Source organism: Osmia bicornis, chromosome 15 (genome assembly GCF_907164935.1).
Source record: "Osmia bicornis bicornis chromosome 15, iOsmBic2.1, whole genome shotgun sequence".
Classification (NCBI taxonomy): domain Eukaryota; kingdom Metazoa; phylum Arthropoda; class Insecta; order Hymenoptera; family Megachilidae; genus Osmia; species Osmia bicornis.
In genome coordinates this window covers 211,339-231,875 of record NC_060230.1, presented here as the reverse complement: position 1 = coordinate 231,875, position 20,537 = coordinate 211,339, and the positions used below count along the sequence as shown (strand labels likewise).

Here is a 20,537-nt window from a genome sequence, read left to right as displayed (position 1 = left end):
ATCAATTGTAATAGTTTTTGATGCGTAGAATCTGAAAATGCAAGTGTTACCTTTAAAAAACGTACACGTATGATTATGTAGAATGTTACATACAACACAGCACAATGATCGATTCTAATAGAATTCCATCGAACCACGAGGAACATGCGAATACTATTTCAAAATTGAATTAAAGCAATCATTAACCGTCCGATAGAACTTGCTCTGCATAACGGAACACAGATTATTATTGCATTTTTAAGTATTCCCCAAACTGAGCTACGCAAGAGAAAATTCGGTCAACGACAAAAAAGAAAAAGCAAAAAGCGAAAAAAAAAAACAGAAGGAACACGTTGAATCGGGACAAACCTTGTTCCACAAAATTCGAAACAAAGCGGCGTCGATGCTGCTTTGTTGCTTGAAAACCAGGCCGCTTGAAATTGCCGCCTCTTTACGGAGGGAAAAATCGGTGTCGTTAATCCTTGCATTTCTTCAACGATGCATAGAAAAACTGACTGCAATTTGAGATTGAGAGTTTTGTTTTATTCAACGTTTAAATATGATATTTCAAGAGTAAGTTAACATATTGAGTGTTGCGTGAAATTTCAATTTTATTAATGGCGCAATTTTTTTCAGAAAGATGTGCAGTGGTTGATGAGGATAAATTCTACAAATTTTCGTCCCGGTATAATAATAATCGCGCCCTACCTCACTGTTTTATTAGAACTTGATATCTTTCAGCTCGATTGAAAATTATGCTGTTACGTACCTAATCGTAAGTGCGCGCACGCGATTTAATTATTATGATTGACATAGAACGTTGTTCGATTGATTGCGAGTTCAACTATGCCAGTTCGAAATTTGCAATGCAAATAATATTGTATACGCGATAATACAGCTGACTGAGAAATGGAACGATGGACATCGACTGATTTCTACATATGTATATGAGTTCGTTAGATATCGATTTCTCTAGGACACATCGAAGCCGCCAGACACGAAGAAAGTTGTCGCATGATAATTTCACGGCATGAAACACGTTTTTCCGTTGCATAAATTCTTCTACTTGAATTACTCTACTTGAAATTGATTAAAGTGTTAAAATAAAAATACAAGTTGCTTTTATTTGTTCAATAAAATTAATCAATCCATATACTTGACCCGCGGGTTTTAATTACAAAATTTTTAATTTGATTCTGGCTCGCCGCCAAGAAGGCTCGCCATTGCTGTTTTTCACCCAATAACCAATGTCCTAATAATAATTAAAGTTTCACTTTAGGTAACATACAATTTAAACTTAATCGAAGAGTTGTTATAATACATACCGCGTTGTCAAGAGCAGGTTCTACTCAATGAAACGGTGGTTTATTATTTTCATCGCATGAATGGAGACAGGTGAAACCTATTACATGTTACGTCAACGTCGGTTTCATGGAACAAATAGATTTATTTCTTGAGGATGATGATTATTAAGATGATAATATTTTTAAATGAACCATAATTTAACCAGAAAAAAAAATGTACCATTTCAGAATAGGATAGTAAAGACGGTGTTATCATGAAAAATTTAAAGACCAAAGTTCATTTATCATTCCTGTCACAGGCAAAACGAAAGTTCTTTGGACTCGCGTGGTCGTTAGATGAATGAAATTTTAATTTTCCAACAAGAGTGCTCTTCAGAATATTAAATCTTTAAAGAAAATGAAATTTATCGTGATTCACTTTTTTTTCAACGCCTTGTACATATAGTAAGAATCATTTAATGATATTATATTATCATTTAGGTAATTATCATTAGGTGTCCAACTAATCAGAAGCAGTTTTCATCGAAAAGTAAGGATTGACAAAAGCGGATGACTCACGGTGGTCCAAGGGTAGAAAAAGTTTTAGAAACAGCCATCGCTAGCCTGATGACTAAGAACAAGCAAGACTCATCGCTTCGAATAACAAAGAAACCTTAAGGAAAATCACGATGTTTTCATTTCCCAGAAAAAAGACTAATTGTAAGATGCAATTTCCGTTAAGATCTTAACGGAAGCAAATTTACATTCTATGGAATTAAGCGTTATTTTAAGAAGAAGAAAAACATCATCGGTAGACATCATCCCTTAAATCCTTGGATTAATAAATTTCTCTAGTAGAATGATGCATTTACGAGTGCATATTAAAAATAGAAATCTTTTCACAATTTGTTTAAATTTCAATAAATTAAAATAATTTGAAAACACGTTCCTCCGAAGAGACGGATAAAAAAAATATTTAGAGCAAACGCTGAAGATGCCGCGTACCACCCACCATGTATGTAAACCACTGAATGGGAGCATGAAAAATACATAGTTGTATTTCCACGTGTTACCATGCACATGCTCGTAGTCAGCTGCTAGCATATCGGAACAGGGAGGAAAGAATGCTCGACTCTTCCTTCCGTCGCGTCGGCGTCGTTTATGACTCACCGTTTCACTATCTGCTGCGTCTAATGTCGACGAAGCCTACCGGATAATAAACAAGCTTTTCCTCGAAGGTAGGTATGTATGTATGTACCTATGTAGTCAAAAATCGTTCAAGCGTGAATTTCAACAAGATAAGAAACTTCAGCACCAACGTTTAGTCCAACTTTTTCAAGTCCACTGTGTCAAATCCTTAAACTATAAAATTCGTATGTCTAATAAGTAAGAGGGGTAGTAAATCTACGTGGTGAGGGTCTACGGTTCGTATCAAAAAGTTACGCATTAAAATGAGTTAAGAAGCTTCTATTATTAATAACTATAAGAAAACTGATCTATCACTTTTATTTTAATTTAAGACCCTGCTCTACTCGCTAAAAGCAAGTAAAAAATAAATACCGGTTAAAAGGAATTGTAAGCGTGTCTGAATTTTAAAATCGAATAAAAAGAGTTGTGTGCGACATATAACGGAAACCTTTATTGCGGATGAAAGTACATATTTACCTATTTGTAATCTCTATTGATAAGATCCATCATTTAGAATTTGAAATAATAATTGTCTTTGGAATTATTTGATTTAATGCTACTTAAGTACAATAATGATTTGTACTTTCCGTGAAACCCAGATTTTCTGTTATGTAATTCCACCATATTTAATCATATTAGGTAAGTACATTTTTTCCATACTCAGTACCTATGTAGGTATATAACTTAACGTGACGACTTTGACACTAACGATAAATGCATTCCACGTCAACTTTGACTGATGATTCAATCTCATCTTGTTGAAGCGAAGCAAAAAATAGTCTCCCATTTCTTCTACGTCAAATTAAACCATAAGCACAGAATGAAAAGATTACAATGACATCGTGAAATTAAATTTTATCAATACTTGAAAATTAAATTCATTTAAACGATAATTCATAAAAGTGCAATCGAAATAAAAATGTATTCCAATTAATACAAAATTTCATAATTAAATTAATTATTCTGAATACGAAGCGTATATTTGATTGAATTTATCGAAGCATTAATTAATCAAAATATCAATTTCAACGATGTGACGTCATTTAAATACGAAAATATACATACATATATCTATGTATAATATAATGAAATTGAGAAATTGGAATAAATCATCTGAAGAGTTTGAATGTGATGATTTTTATGAGTAATTCCACTTTTGTGATCTGAAATCTTGATGCTATTAATAGTGTATGGTATTATCATGGAAAATTTGTTGAGTAAATGTAAGTGAATGATATTATTTTAAACATGATTCAATTTTTTTTCTATTTGTTCAGGTGCTTTATGGCACCAGTTATAGTCTACATTATACATATATTTGTAGCTTATGTTTATCTCTTGATAAATGACTTGCCATAAAATGTTGTCAAAGCTGATATACTCGTATTTTCTTATTTATTGCAGTTCTTCGAAAAAATCTTGAATATAATAAAACAACTGTTATGATTTTAATCTAAAACCAAATTGGATTTGTGAAATAAAATCCCGAGCTTAAATAAAATGAATATCAAAAATGATTTTTTTCAAGTACACCTATACCCCACCCCGTCCTACCACTTGTTTTAAAAGGTACATACACCTAACGATAAGACACTTGAGCTCTGCTCTACACAACACTTGTAACATCGTTAACATATACAGTTCAAGATCTCCAGTTTTCACGCTTCGTCTCTCTTAGCCTTTTCGTTGTTCAGAAAAGAGAAGAGAAAAAAAGCAGCAGAAACTAATGTTCGATAATACCGATACACCGAAACCACAAAAGGTCAGAATCAGAAAACAAAGCTAGAACGACAAGGTGAATATACTATATGTACAATACCTGGCTGGCTATACGCCACCAATGATGAAGTTTCGTTATTTTCTCGCCCACGACTACCATTGTTTTCCCTATCAGACGAGCTTCAATCTGACGCTACAAGAGAATATATGTATGTATGTACACCAGTTACCCGGTGAGCGGGAGTCGAACACGTAATCAAGATCATTCTGTCGAGATGAAAGCCTTCAAAGAGAAAGGTCAAGTACTCTACCGCCCGTCGTCTTTCGACATCGATGTTCTTACGGTGACTGTAATTTGCATTCAATTATTTCACCTTGTACTTGCTTCCACTTCCTACCTAACTAAATTGTATACATACTTGTTTCAGTGAACTTGCAACAGGCCCAATGAAATAAATATACATACATAAATAGGTACATACGTCCATGTATGCATGTATTACCAAATTTTTGTACTAGCTATTATTACAGTTACATTGTTAAGATAGTATATTCAGATTTATTAACACATTCCAAAATTTAAATATATGAGTTATAAAATTGATAATAGTTCAATTTAAAAATGAGATAATTAACACTTTGTAAGTAAAAACATATTTTTTACCACTTTATATTGAAACTAGATCGAACTGGGCCAAACAATGTTAATCAAATCTAAAAAAAATTTGGCATACTTATCAAAATCTCTACTACATTATTATACATACTACATACATCCATTACGTTAAATTTAAAAACTATTTTTTACAAATTTTCTCTCTGCCATCAGCTAACTTAATAAATTGCTAACTTTATGATTAGAAAAGTATTATTTTTTTTCTTTCTGCATAAAATCTAGTTTTTAATTGATTAAGATACATTCTAAATGCACCTTATTATAAAGAAGCCCACTGCACGGAAGCATGTTATAGAAATAATAAAATTAGATTCCTCGGCAGAAGCCAAGTTGTAAATGAGCATCGTATGCTAAAATTAAACGGTGTATCAAAGATGAAACAACAACAGACTCGTTTGGCCATTTACAGGGAATCAGTACATACATCATTTATTTCGATGTTTGATTTTGAAAAATCGTTTTACGGAATTGAATTTCTATTTATACATATTATGTATATCCTTGGAATGGGCACATTTTTATTATATTTAAAAATTTTTATTACAAATATTTACCTATAGAAATTGATGCATCATTTTGAAAGTTTATTATGTAAATTTCAACTTTCGGCCCCGCGTTACGGTTCAAACGAGGGAAAGTGTCCTTCGAAGAACCCTGTACCAAGACCTTCCCTTATTATTAGAAATACTATCGATTAGTCACGGTTCGCAAGTTGTTTAATTTCCCGTTAGCAAGGTCTTTGTACATATGTATTTACATATGTTGTATGTACACACACACACTGTTGATTGCACATGCGTATACAGAGTGTCCGAAAAAGAATAATATGTAGTCCTTTAGACTTTAGAGGGATTCATTCGCCAAAATGTTGGTTAATGCTTCATGTGTGAGTTATTAAGAAAAAAATGACTGTTCAATTAAAGCGCGCGTAGAACGCGTTGGCTACTAATTACTTTGATATAATTCATCAAAGTTTTACTTATCACAAAAAGCATAATTTTACCCATTTCCTTATCCATGTCCTCCGTTTATCGTACCTCTTAAAGGGTACATAATGGTATCCGCATTAGCGAATTCGACGATTTAGCCTAATATGTAATCGGCGATTGCCAACGTTTTATTCGTGGCCGGGAATTATTACGAATCGACGCGACGCGACGCGCGACGTGTCCATTAAGCATTAGACTGCTAAATTTTGATAGTGCTTGCCTTATCATTCGATCAAGTAATATGTAACGAGTATAATTTGCCGGACCTCTCGCCCGAACCAGCTGCGTCGTTATTATGCAAATGATTCTGATACGCCTACCGTTCACCTATCTCTATCGTAATATCCCTAATCTGTGACGTTGCCAGAGGATGTGTACAAAAAGGCATTGAAAGGCTTCGTATATCGGAAATGAAACGCGAAAAGCTTTATACCCTCTGGGAAATTGTGAATCACAGAGAAAAACATTAATACTTATTAGTTTTCCTTCGTGTACTTTGATACTCTGTATTCTCAAAAGGTTTCCATTAAAAAATTGAAAAATAGCAATTTCATGTAAAATTTTAATAGTAACTTATAATTAATTAAATTTCAAATCAGAGTTGAATACAAATCTAACTTTTAATCATGAAAGCTACCGTAAATGTGAATTTACATACCTAAGTATGTATCCCAATTCGTAATCTCTAAAGTAGCCTGCATAAAAAATAAATTACAGCTTCCAAAAAAAATTAAATTACCGTGTTCGTTGGAAAAAAAAAGAGAGAGAGATTTACTATACTAATTATCAAGAAAAAAATTGTATTCACCGCAATAATACAACGGTACACACAATTACGTTCAACGATTATTTATTCCAGAGCTGCTTTAATTAATTTCTACTGCAAGTAAGATCCAGCGGGGGTTGCTCGTTTTTTGAGGGAAAAAAAATGGTTTCCACATTTCCAACCACCTTCCGCATTGCAGCAGATCGGTTACGTCACTGTTTCACCCTTGTCAGCCACGGCCACCCCTCGGTTTTCCTCTTAAGCCGAGTTCCCAAGCAGACAACAGTTACGAGCCACCAGGCAAGAGCAGCTTAATTATACCAAGAGCAACTTTTCCGTTCGCGTAAACGTGGAACGAATTTAGCTGACAATTAATGAGGCTGAATAGATAATCCCTTTTGTAAGCCAAGATATTAAATGAAGAACAATCTAATCTAACGAGTCTTTTTTTGGAAGAATGATAATCCTTGAATGATAAAATTCGATCTTTGTTGGTTTAATGTACCTACGAGTATAATGCAGATTAGCATTGTGATTGATTGCGCTGTAATAAAAATTAAAAAAAATTTGACTTTTTCTTCTGAAAATTTTATCAAATTTTGTAATTGTATTAGGTACCTATGTGTCTACTGATTACGTGTCATGCAACACATATGTATGTAGTACTCCATTTGACACCATTTAATTTTCCCCAATAAACATTGTATTTTCTATCTTCTACTATATATTTTAAAACTATCGATGTAACTTGGCCAAGTTACATGGAATACCTTTTACAGTGAAAGGGTTAAATTTGCGCCACCTTCCATCTACGTATGCCAAAACAGGCATGATTAACATTTTGGCCATGTTACTTCAGCTTGATTTATTATCAGTATTTATATCGTGGTACGAATTTGGCCAGCGTTTTAATGCGAATTCGAATGCTGCTTATGACGCGAAAAATGTATCAAGATTTGCTAGAGACGAGCCAGATCACAAGAAAGGGGAACTGTTATTGACGTTCGAGTGGTTTATCTGGCGATTGGAACGGTAAATCTTAAAGAAACGATCGTAAATGCTTTAAATGTTACTATCGATGGTCACATCCGCTGTTCAAAAGCATATCGCGTTAAGAATATTTATTATTTGATAACAAACACAATAAGTTATGGGTGGTGCGTTAGGAGGAAATAGTTTTAATATTTGTTCAATTTCATAAATAGGTACATACCTAGTACTTCAGTTTTAAAATAATAAAATTTCAATAATTTATTCCACATTTGTGATACACCGCTGAACGTTTCCGTTCGGAAACGAATAAAAGATATGGATAGAATGGAAAAACGGAACGAAACGAAACGAAACGAAACGAAACGAAACGAATCGGTGGCGAACCGATCAATCGAAATGGCGAAAAGAAGGAACACACAGGCAGCGATTGATATTTCGCAGATGAGCTACGACATGGACAGTCTCCCTCTGTCTGGTGGTGATTTGCGATTAGTATACTCGTCCGGTCTGACAAACGTAACCGAGACGAGGTCGGCATACATTGAACACGATTGCCACGTGCAGATTTATTCGACATACAGAGGGACAAAGTTCCCATGACAGCGACAGAAACGAACTGTTAACGCTTTATTGTTTTTAACTCTCGAATATCAAAGGGTCAATTTTGCTATTTATAATAAAAGTATTTCAATCACTATTTCTAACATGGTACATTTTCCTTGAAATGTATTCAACTTTGAATCCAAATGATCTTTGCTCAAACAATTACCAAACACATCGCACGAAATCGTTAAACAGTTCGAAGTAGAAATGTACTTACTCGATACACGTTTATACATATGTATGTACATAGTAGAGTTAGAGTGCGTTCATATTAGAGGGCTATTCCTAATAATTAAAGAAGTCAATTAACATTGTAACAAAGCGTTGATCCTAATAACAGTGGTCAACAATAGTAAACCATGTTCGCAGCACGTAAATCTCTCAAGATACATACTATTTCCATTAGAATTGTAAATATTTCTCAAAGTCTACTTCTTGCGAAGCAAGACCGCGTGAAAGCTGGAAATCCTCTGAATAATTCAACAGAAAAACGACCCAAAGATTGATCTTGTGTCTAACTACACGCGAAAAATTCACCGGAGAGTTTTTCTCTATACTCCAAAAAGTATAATTTCACCATGGAATTTTCCTATCATTGGCAAATTGTGCATTTGATTAACAATCTAACATGTTTTTACAAGATACGCATCTGTCAGTTCCAAGGAATCTAAAAAAATATAATTCAAGACCATTTTCTACTACATACATATTATGTACCCTTTCAATTCCCTGAATGTAAGAAATATTTCATTAATCACGGTGAAAATCGATCGTACGATTTCGCGAATCATTCATGAAGATTTAGCAAAGCGATTGAAGGACGAATGCAAGCCAAGCCAGTTGGCTACATGTATGTATGTATGTATGTATGTATGTACATCGTTTCATTTAGCTCATTTAAATGGCGAACTTGAGCATCTGTTGGCGACCAACAGGTAGACCACGTAAGTACATACACAGCACAACGAACATCCACGTAAACGAGCCATAATGCTTCATGTATCTTACGAAACGTTAATGGTACTTTGTATCGGTAATTTACTTCGTCGATGGTAATTGCGGCCTTTTAACCTCGACCAATTTCGAACGTTAATTAAAACGACCAACATTTGCGTGGCGATCTGAAATGAACCCGTTCAAAACAATTGCGAGATCGCCTACGCCTACGCGATTTTTTTTAACTAATTGTAAATCATTTATGATGTACATAACCCTTTGAAACCTTCTGGTACGCTTGCGATCAAATAGAATGAACATTAATATCGTTAATAATTTAAAAAAAGAAACAATATGATTTTATGTTATTAAATATATGTATGTACGATATGTACTCGTATCTCGGGAAGCTTGATTTCATCGCGAGTACTGACACTGATCACTTAATATGTGACTGATATGATTTTTTTCACTTGTAAAATAATCGTATAAATTGATAACATTTTTTCATTATCTTTTATTTTAACTTTCAAATTAACTTTCCTCCATTATCTATAAAACTGCAACTCATTCTTTTTTTATCAAATAAAATTTCTTCATCATGAATCATTCAAGTGATTCTTAAGTGTATAAATATCATCAACAAAGCCATTATACGAGTGATCTCCACGAGAAAATCGTGCTGAATGCTTATTTAACACATTTTCATATTAGAAGAAATTGGTGAAAACTATGAATTCTTTCTGTTTTCAAAAAATACAAATTATGACAAATCTGACTGATCGATTTCAAAACAACAATGTTTTTCAAATAAGCTAAATACACGAAAACACACAGTCCTCGGTATAACAAGATATTTGTTATATGTATGTCGCGAAAAATATAAGTACATATTACTTTCAGTTCAATTTTGCTTGAATGAAAAATATGTTTTCTTCAAATCATCTCTACTCGACCCTTCAAAGTCCCCTTATAAGAAAGAAGGATAAGTGTTCAACGGTTTTGTATTAGATCAATCAGATAAAAAACGGATCTAATCCGTTGTCTGAGGGTTAAACACCGAATACATAAACGATGAATATGTACTCATATTGTACATTGAATTGAAGAAACCATCGCTTTCAATAATTCTTCATAAAAATAACGACAGTGTTTACATTAATATTCTACTCTACCCATTACAATCTTACATTAATACAATTAAGTAAGTAAAATGAATATTATGTTTCTTTATGAAATTCATGCCTCACCCAAATGTGATTGATCAAACTGTTGAGAGGATATATGAATAAGCCGCGCTGGAATTACGCAGATATAAATTACGTAGTAAGGAATTGCGTTACAGGCAATACGATAAAGTGATTGATACGCAATAAGAACATCTTTATCACGAAGGGCTTGCAATAAGATACAAGACTATCCAGCTGTTGCGTAATTAAATTACAAGCATATTTAAACATCTTCAACACGTCTTACATGTAAACCTTGACAATTGAAAAAAGAACCAACACTTTCTACATACATATGAGATCGATTCACACCTAGCATAATTACGCACTAATCAAATTAATTTTAAATCAATCTTGATTGACCCAGATTTAATTGATAGGCAAGTTAAAATATTTAAACTTTTATGTAATGAAAATATGAAAATATGAAAATTTCTAATTAACACTTGTCCAATAAAAATATTAAGAATTATATTAAAGAATTAATGGAATTAATAAAAGAATTGTAATTATAAAAAAATATAATAATTACTGAAAATACTAGAGCTACCAAGGAAGTCAAAATTACTTTTCAATTATTTCCTTATACGCATATTACTCATTTTTATAACATTTTATTTTCTAAAACTTTCCCTTACTTCTATAGAAATACACACATGATCGATATTGTACATTTGCTTTCTCCTTTTCACTTGATTTTTTTTTTTTTTTTGTAACAATAACATGTCTATGTTAATTTACTTAATAAAAATGGACCAAATCATATATGTAGATAAAGCTTTATTATCAAATTCTGTAGCAGATCCAACACTTTTTCTACTATTTTATTTTCAATTTCGAAAACAAAATGCAATATTTATCTAGATAATTTTTTATAATTGCAGCGTTCTACTCCAGTGCAAAACTCTCCGATCAAAACGGGAATTTTGTTTAGAAATTAACACCGCAAACACGAGTTGGTGATTTTCAAATAAAACTGCCTCTCTATTGAAATGCTGCTTAATTAAAATCTCAACGCCAAACGTTTGCGCGAAACTAAATGAAAAAATTGATTTTCGAAAATAACTTCAACAAATCGTATGCTTTCTGTTCCGATTGCTGCCAATTAAATAAATCCAATGGTTTTGCAGTATATAAAAGCGGAAAATGAACTCGTCCGAACAACAAAAAGGGAAGAAAATTCGATTGTCGCCAAGCTCGCGATCTAAATCAAAATCAAAATCAAAATCAATCCTTGTTAACGATATTTGAGAATGCTTTTGAATATAATCCAAATACCGAATAATTAGCGAGCAATTTATATTTTTTGAAAGTTTCACGCTTAAAGGAATGAGATACATAAGTAGGAAAATAATGTAACGATGACAATTCGTGAAAGCGTAGAATGATTATGCGTGCTGCATCGTTAAGGTGAAACCGACAACAGCTTTTTCCGCGGTAAATTTTCCGTCCACGTCTGAATATTCATTGACCTTAAACGTATGAAAGTGATTCGTTTGTAATAATTACATAATGATACACGGAGACCGAGATCGAACGAATATGCTCAAACAAAACAGGGTATGACATTGACAGGACATCATTTATCCAAGAATCGAGAACTACGCTGGAAATTTTATAACCTAACGCATGCACGCATAACAAGTACATACACGGTATTTGTTTGACTAGTCGGTTGTTTCATTTGTGCCTAACCATCTAGACCGGAAGATCGCACGAATCCCCGGCAGTAAAGTGACGACACTGGACACAGATGAAACTTAATTCTCATTTTATTTATGTACCACTTCAGTTAGTTTTATTTACTTTTATCCTATTAAAGTGTCATACGTAAAAATAATAATAAATAGAAAGGAAATTGATTTAAATTGATACAGATCGAACAATACCGGCAACGTAATGCGACGCTGTGAAAATATAAACCGAGATAGGATTCGCGTTTGGTGATCTGTCACGTCCGACTGACAGCTAGCATCCTACGATAGACAGAGCGCGCCACGCAGTCCAGAACAGACACACGCAGCTCAAATAAGCTGTGGTGTGTATGTTATAAAAGAAACAAGTTAACCCGATGCAAGGTGAAAACGATACACGACGACAGGCACCCCTGAGCCAAGGGTACGAACGGAAAAATACGAGTAATCCTGGAAAAAAGGGCGTGTGAATGCCCGCCGAATGTCTGGCGTCCGACGTGACACCGAGTAACAAGAGGGATAGCGCACGAAACACGAGAATTAGGCGGAAATTAAAGACGGTTTATCGATTACCTGGGTATACAGTTCGGTGCTGTGCGATCCACTTCCCAAGTGGCAAACAGCTTCATGGGAACGGGCCGGGTGGCCGGGGCTGTCGTCTTCGTACGCTCCGCCATTTTTGGCCCGTCGACCCACAGAAACAATCACTACACCTTCTATTCACCGCGGCTCGCGGCTGACTGACTGACTAAGCCCGCTCGTGGCGCCGTACAAGCACTTTCGCGAGCCGACGAAGAAACACGGAAACGCACGAAGACGCCCTTCGGAGAATCTTACGATTGAGCGGGAATTATGTATGTATTTATGTACATACATGCCCACAATGAAAACCAACGAAACGATGCAATCAATAATATCTGTTTTATGAATATATTTTAAAACTTATTTTACTTTAGATTTTTAATTACATTATTATATGCAAATAAACATATTATTTAAAGATAATAAAAAATCATTCAATAAACGATTTTTGTTGGAGTATTTTTTTATTACAAAAATGCCAAGTGACATGAATAATCAAATAAATATACACAATTCGTTCTGTTATAACATTTTTTTCCAATTGCTTTTCATTGATCATTGATTAAAGTAAGTGATACGACAACCACCACATTAAAATAGGCTGAATTCCCGCTACAAATAGTATAAAATAGAGTCTCCTTTTATTACCAGAAGCGGTGTACGAGCTATGATTCTGTGGAATGACCCTTAACTTTAATGATCGCATAAGGAAAAATGCTAAAGATGCACTGAAGTACAGCAATATGAAATAATAGCCGAATTTCCGAAACAATAACGATACTCCAAGAGCTGCATTAATACCGACATACTTATAACCGCAGTAAGCCAGTAAATCCAATGTTGAAAGACTTGTTTCAAGACTCATTATGTAAAGAGTCACAGTATGCACCAGTAATTCTATAATTCCCCATGCGAGAGCAGAGCTAGCTAAAATACCTAACTGCTCATGACTAAACCGTTCCTGAGTTCCTAAAACTAATCCAGCCATAACTATGTATGTTAAAAACGCCATTGTTGGAATATACATGTCTGGTGCATTTTTCTCATAACGTGGTTGCAATGGTACATCTTGTTCATACTTCACTGACCAGTCCTGTTAGAAATTTCTATTATTTACATCTGTTCCAAAGTGATTTATTGATCACTTATTAAACCTAAGATACTTACTTTATGAGTAAATGGAAAGAACAGCAGAGCTAATTTTGTGAAAACATAATTTGTGTCAACTGCAAAATAATACTTAAGAGCTGTAACTGGCACAAATTTTTCAAGTTGTTGCTTCCCTGATCCCACCAAAGCATTTCCATATTGTACAGCCATGTTTGTAACTACAGGCTGTGCCAATAATTGTGTTGCAAATTCTTGTGATAAATATTGTTCTCCGTGACCTTCGTTAGCAGGGTATGGCGAATTTTGTACTGGTGGTGTGTTAAAACCATATGGTAGTGGCTGTTGCTCTGGTACATTAAAACCATATTCAGGAACCATACCACCATTGTTCATTGGAACCTAAAAGATAGATTTAAGAAAAATGTTTTGCATTTAATAATAAGTTATTTCCATGCCATTTATCCCTATTAAATTTACCTGTTGATTATACATGTATGAACTTTGCGGCATTGATGTAGGAGCAGATAAACCAGCAGATGGATCCAATAACCTTTTTGGTTTTCCTATTAAATACATTAATTATGTAAGCAAATCTGTACAACAATATGATACAATATGCAAATATAACACCGCTTTTAAGATTTATTTTTTAAATCCAGTAGTCAACACTATAACCTCTGTGTGATATTTTACAACATTATATTTTATATAACCATACCTTCCCTTAAGAAAGATTATTCTAAATCATTACAATTAATTTTGTTAATAATAATTATCAAAAATATCAAATCCAAAACTATAAATTACAATTAAAAACGTAAGGTGACATAACACTTTCGCTAATCAAAGAACTTACCTCGTCGTGCACTTGAATTGTAATTCATGTTTATTCAATTAAACGCCAAAAACTATTTATTAAAAGACTTTAAATATTAATTACAATCGTATTGTTTACAGGTTGAGACCCGGCTATTTGTAGAACGACAAGCGAAAACAATTCATTCTACACGTCGCCATATCTCGTCATTCGTGGTCATTCGGCAAAGTCTCCCACTCTCTCATCTTAGTTTTGTCATCCTAAATATTTAGATGTTCTTATATTGTTCTAATTAATATGTTATGTTATTAAACAATTGTATTTAATTTGAATATTTATTTCAAATAATAAATAAATAAATTTCAATGCATATACTATTCAGAAGCGTATGTATATTTTTTATAATGCTTTCAGTATATAGGAGGTACTTATTTTAAATTAAGGATCTTTTTATTAAATTACAAGTGAGTAATATAATATTGTCTTTTTCTTTATATGACTTAATTTCCATTTGGCTAAATGTCGCATTATTATTCCTACTACCTACATATGTATTTACATACATATCACTTTCTGAAATCACAGCCGAAATAAATGATTTCCATAGTGATATCTATACCGCAGTTCACCGGAGTCCGTAACTGCGACGCGCAGGTTGGAAGATGGTGGGGGAACGCAGCGAGCTCTCTGCTAATCGCTTTTCACTTCGTTTGGGAGTATCGCCAATCAGGGCGAAGATGCGTACTGGAGATGCGCAAAGAACGAAAACTGGTCTTTTCGGAGTTATGGACTCTGGTGAACTGCGGTATATATACATATAAAGTTCACCAGAGTCCATAACTGCGACGAGCAGGTTGAAAGATGATGGGGGAACTTAACAATTCTCGAACTCCCACTCCGCTAGTCGCTTAAACCACGAGTTTAATATACAGGGTGAAACAATAGTACGGTTGAATAGGAAGAATACAGAATGATACACGTGGGTAAAAAAACCGTGCTACCCGTTATACACTCCAAATGATGCACTTTCGCGTAAATGCACCACGTGGAGGCGCCACAGCGACGCTGTGCGCAAGCGTATGGAAGTGGGAATATCGCCAATCAGGGCGAAGATGCGCACGTAAGAACGAAAACTAGTCTTTTCGCAGTTATGAACTCTGGTGAACTGCGATATATAAAAACAATAACTTAAAGTCCATCTTTTCATGTAAATTGTTTTTCTAGGAGAACGTGTTTTTATTGGTTCATATAATAAAAATTGATTTTAATCTTTGATAAAATTGAAAGTATGCGAATTGACAAACGTCATTCATGAAATAAAATCATGCAAATACCTTTAACTTTTTTTAGTGAAAACTTACAGTATTCAGCAGTATTGTGAAATGAATAATTGAGGTTAATAAAACAATTTGTTTTATTAGTTTTAAATGACATCTAAAATATTTCAAAAAATTTTATAATAGTTATGTATCGTTTCTAGTAAAAAAAGTTTTTCTTTCAATTAATATAGATAATTTATACTTATTTATTACCTTGATCCTGAGGTTTAACCTTAAATAAACATCTCATTAAAATTATAATGTGTAAGTATATGTAATATTAAATGTAACTTATTTTTAACATTAAAATAGTAATTTGATAATTTGTTAATATAAGAGGATGTTAATGCAAATTCTTTTTTTTTTAATATTTCAGCTTTTTCATTATGGATACATTAAAGAGTATATTAATATGTCGTTTATGCGGGGTTAATATTATAGAAGGAAAATGTAAAAACATCTTTGAAGAATCAGCTGATTTGGTACAAAAAATAAAAGAAACATTACCAATTTCAGTATGTTAATATACTTTAGTATACATTAAGAAACTTTAAAGTTCTATTTATTTTACATAACATATACATAAATATGATATATTTAGTACTAATATATAAAAGAGCTTTTTAATTAATGTTACTTTGAATGACTGTTACAGATATCTGTAGATGATAATGGTTCAAAACATCTCTGCTTGCCATGTTACAACAAAATTGTCCTCCATTATAAATTTATCCAAGAAGTAGTGGAACATTCTAAGAAACTTGAAAATACATCACAAATAAAATCTTTTCTTGATTTATCCAAAGAAATAACAGACTTCTCAAAAATTCATAGCGATGCTGTATATACATGCCCAAACTGCAATGTAGGTTTAATGATTTTATTAGTTAGTAATGCACAAGGCTGTGATTATACTTTTCAAATCTCATTAGCTATGGTAAATCATTCTGAAAAAAAGCATGTTATACAAGAAAAGAATATTGAGATACATAAAAACTTAATACATTTTAATAATGCTAAGAGCAATATGTATTTGAAACATGAAAACCAAACAGCTTCTGAAGATGTTGAAAATGTTCCTAATTTAATAAGTCTTACATTACCTGTATTACAGCCAGAAGAAAATATAAGTTATATTAATGTGTTATCTAATAAAGAAAATGCAGAAACTGAAGAATGGAAGAAACAGAAAAGAAAATTCAAGGAATCTAATTGTTACAACCATTCTATTCGCCCGTCAAAGATGTCGTGTACATCTAATGAGAATTTATTGAACTGTGATTATGATTCTACAGATCAGTTAGTAAAAACTGAGCATGAAAGTGATAATGCTTATTGGTTAGATAGCGAGACTGATTGTAAAAAGTGGAAAAGATGAATATATGACTGAATCGCAAGATATTGTATTAGAAAAAGATGATGCACAAGAAGAAGACTTAGATGATACATATAAATCTTGTTTAAAATATGAATGCAAATTATGTGGTGCACGTTATCTTTCACATTTAAAATATGAATTTCATATGGAGAGACATAAAACAGGTAAAATGTGTAAATATGAATGTACAGTATGCGATAAAGAAACAACTAGTGAAAATTTGTTATGGGATCACTATTTTCACACTCATAAAAGTTCACAACGTTATATTTGCTTAGAATGTGGCAAATTATTTACTAAACGATCTAGATTGAATTGTCATCAAAAAAATTATAAACATTGTGGTATGAAACAAATACAAGTTGATACCAGTAAAGACATCGCTAATGAAGATTTTGTACAAAAGGTAATAGGAACGGCCAACCAAGAAAAAGTTTCTGTAAACTGTAATCTCTGTGGTAAATTAATTTCAAACCTAGATCCCGATGCTATTAATGATTTAGTTACATGCGTTGATTGTGAAGATTCTACGCTTTCTTTAATGGTAGATGGAAATGAGACTAAAGTAATCTCTCCGCGGCAATATCATTGTTCTAAATGTCCTAAACACTTTGTACGAAAAGAACGATTAGAATTTCATGAAATGAGACATAATGAAAATATGAATGAATTTGTTTGTAGTACTTGTGGAAAGGATTTTAGAGCAGAAAATTCTTTATATGAACACTATCTCTTTGTTCATAAAGGAGCAAGACCTCATATCTGTGAATTGTGTGGTAAATCATTTCAATTAAAGGCCAGATTAAAAGAACACCACAGAATTCATACAGGTGAAAGACCATATCAGTGTGATATCTGTGGTCAACGATGCAGAACTAACAAACGCCTTAAAACTTCATAGAAAAAATTCACTTTTCCCCATAATAGATATACTTGCAATGTCTGCAACAAATCGTTTAGTAAAAAACAAAATATGAATGAACATTTAGAAAAGCATTGGAAAAATGATAAAAGTGTAACATTACCACAACTGTTTACGTGTCCGATTTGTTTAGAAGATTTTCCGACGTATCGAATGTTGAATACCATATGACAGAAATCCCATGAAATAAATAATCAGGATCCAATTCTAACTAAACAGAAACCATGGTATGAATGTAGCGAATGTCATGAGAAGTTTAAGCATCAGATGTCCTTGAAAGCGCATAAAGAGAGAGTACACGAAGGAAGAGTAGATCCAAATTATCAGTGTGACACTTGTAATGCTACTTATAGAGTAAAACAACTTCTAGTAAATCATATTAAAAGTAACATAATGGTGAAAGACGTTATAAATGTGCACAGTGTGAAAAAGGATTTAATGACACAAATCTTTATAAACCATGTATTATTACATACTGGTAAAAAACCATTTGTTTGTGAATATTGTAACATGAGTTTTAGGAGAAAAGATTCTAGAGATCATCATCGTAGGAAACATACAGGTGAACAACCTATCAATGCCCTGATTGTGGTGAATCATTTTCTACCTATAATAATAGATCGAAACATCGAAAACGAGAACACGGGAAAGATCCTGAATGTCCTGAGTGTAGAGAAAAATGTAGTAATCAACAAGAATTAGAATTCATTTTAAATAAACATCTTGGAGAAAAATTGAAAAAATTAAAGAATTCAAAAGCTGAAAAGACATAGCTTAAAAATTACATTGCTCTTAAATAGAGTGAAATCTTGATTATTTAATGGAATTTAAAACGATTAAAAAATTAAAATGTACCGATTAATTAATACATAGAAAGATTATATGTACATATTTATTATGAATCGTACTTATTGATAAAGAAGAGTGTATAAAAATTTATATACATATCTTGCTGTTCAACTTCGCAAAAAATATAATGTAAAATTATAATGTGTTTTTTCATTATAAAATATTCATTTTTACTAAAATATATTAATTTATTGAACTGTTTTGTAACTGTTTTGTAAGAATAATTTCAAATACCAATCAGAATGTTACTGGCTCAAACTTCATTAAAATACATGATGTGTATAGAAATATGTAAAAGCTGTAATAAATAATGAATAAAACTATGTCATGTTATATTATTTATTCGTATTTTAGTTAGAAAAATGATGCTTCGATTAGTTTAGATACTAATAGATACTAATAGCGGTTTCAAAAATCGCTTCGTATGAAAACTTATCGTTAGCACCGATGCATGCGCATGGTTCTCATACGAAGGTTATAGTCAAGGTACACGTGCAGTTTCAGACAAATGTCAAATTTAAAATGGTTGCGCTTCTGCGTCCGATGTGGCGCTGTCTCGCAAAAATCAGGTGGTCGCATTTACCAGCTGTGAGATGCTGCCTTATACTTGGTACTACATATACATGTAACGATACTTTAATTTCTGAAATGAAGAAAGTCACTATTATTAAAAATATGAAATTCCATCGAGTATTCATTTACTACTGGCAAACATGTTTCAAAGATTTATAATTTTTTAAAAAAATTACAGAAAAATATGAACTAGGGAACTACTTTCTCGCGGAGTAATATCTGAAACCGTTCGAGCAAGTCAATAATTTATTCTGATCTTTTGCCCGAATTATAATTTTTTTACTTATAAATTCGTATCAAATGAAAGTAATGCAATTTGGGAAGATGTTCGACCTAAAATATTTTGAAAGTTTTGATTTTTTAAAACAGTTATTTAACTAAATAATTTTTGCGGAGGAATAATGTCGTGCTGCGATCGCATAGACGCAAGCCAGCATCGTTCATTGGCGGAAGGAAGCGAGCGATTCACATGAACGTAACACACGTTCTTTTCTGCAAATACATATTCACTAACACTTATATACGATTTTCGGTACACGATTCAGGACTGTACCTACTTTATACGATACCCTATATATCATTTGAAAAATGTTTTACTTCCGGTCGTACAACAGTACAAGTTTAACATTATAAGTACTCATATTTATCTAAAACAATTCTACATAAACAGTGGTGATCTTTTGCCTGTAGAAAATTGAAAACTGAAACTCTTTATTATTAATACCCTTTAATTTTGACGCACGGTAATTAAATTCATACATCATCATCACCATATTACATATACCTGTATGTATGTATGTATGTATGTATGTATGTATGTATGTATGTATGTACATACACTACTCCGTTATTATACCGTTGCCATTGTAAATTTATTGTTACATACTTAGTTAATTATTTTCTATGAAGTGAAATAATGATTTACAAAAGTA

The 20,537-nt window shown here is 32.7% G+C and overlaps 3 protein-coding genes across 9 annotated transcripts in view; 1 reads left to right on the top strand and 2 right to left on the bottom strand.

The window, feature by feature from the left end:
- Positions 1–12,823, bottom strand: part of LOC114876034 (phosphofurin acidic cluster sorting protein 2) — a 32,677-nt gene extending 19,854 nt beyond the window's left edge. For 4 of the 7 annotated variants that reach the window (XM_029187032.2, XM_029187033.2, XM_029187040.2 and 1 more), the window contains exons 1-2: positions 12,629–12,710; positions 349–494 (exon numbers count right to left, since the gene is read on the bottom strand). In XM_029187032.2, coding sequence (XP_029042865.1) covers positions 349–467 — 119 coding nt within the window. In that variant the 5' untranslated portion in view covers positions 468–494; positions 12,629–12,710. Of the gene's footprint in view, positions 1–348; positions 495–12,013; positions 12,581–12,628 lie in introns of those variants that run through there. The other 3 variants (XM_029187035.2, XM_029187038.2, XM_029187039.2) reach the window with 2 other exon arrangements.
- Positions 12,824–13,086: 263 nt separating this feature from the next.
- LOC114876036 (protein YIF1B) lies at positions 13,087–14,818 on the bottom strand. The gene is made up of 4 exons (XM_029187043.2): positions 14,604–14,818; positions 14,225–14,310; positions 13,805–14,146; positions 13,087–13,730 (listed from the first exon to the last, which is right to left on the bottom strand). Exons 1-4 carry the CDS (start codon positions 14,629–14,631, stop codon positions 13,200–13,202), a joined length of 987 nt encoding a protein of 328 aa, XP_029042876.1. The 5' UTR covers positions 14,632–14,818; the 3' UTR covers positions 13,087–13,199.
- A 950-nt stretch (positions 14,819–15,768) lies between these two features.
- On the top strand, positions 15,769–19,355 carry LOC123988507 (zinc finger protein 135-like). The gene is given in 8 exon segments (XM_046288796.1): positions 15,769–15,959; positions 16,075–16,147; positions 16,260–16,398; positions 16,539–17,240; positions 17,242–18,568; positions 18,571–18,638; positions 18,640–18,751; positions 18,754–19,355. Coding segments are annotated over 6 exon segments (2,541 nt in total). The 5' UTR covers positions 15,769–15,959; positions 16,075–16,147; positions 16,260–16,269; the 3' UTR covers positions 18,957–19,355.
- Positions 19,356–20,537: the final 1,182 nt, after the last annotated feature.

Coding starts and splice junctions, on each gene's coding strand:
- LOC114876036 (XM_029187043.2), bottom strand. CDS start 14,631: ATGAATTACAATTCAAGTGCACGACGAG. Junction 14,147..14,224: donor CATACATGTATAATCAACAG/GTAAATTTAATA, acceptor TCTATCTTTTAG/GTTCCAATGAACAATGGTGG. Junction 13,731..13,804: donor TCTTTCCATTTACTCATAAA/GTAAGTATCTTA, acceptor AATTTCTAACAG/GACTGGTCAGTGAAGTATGA.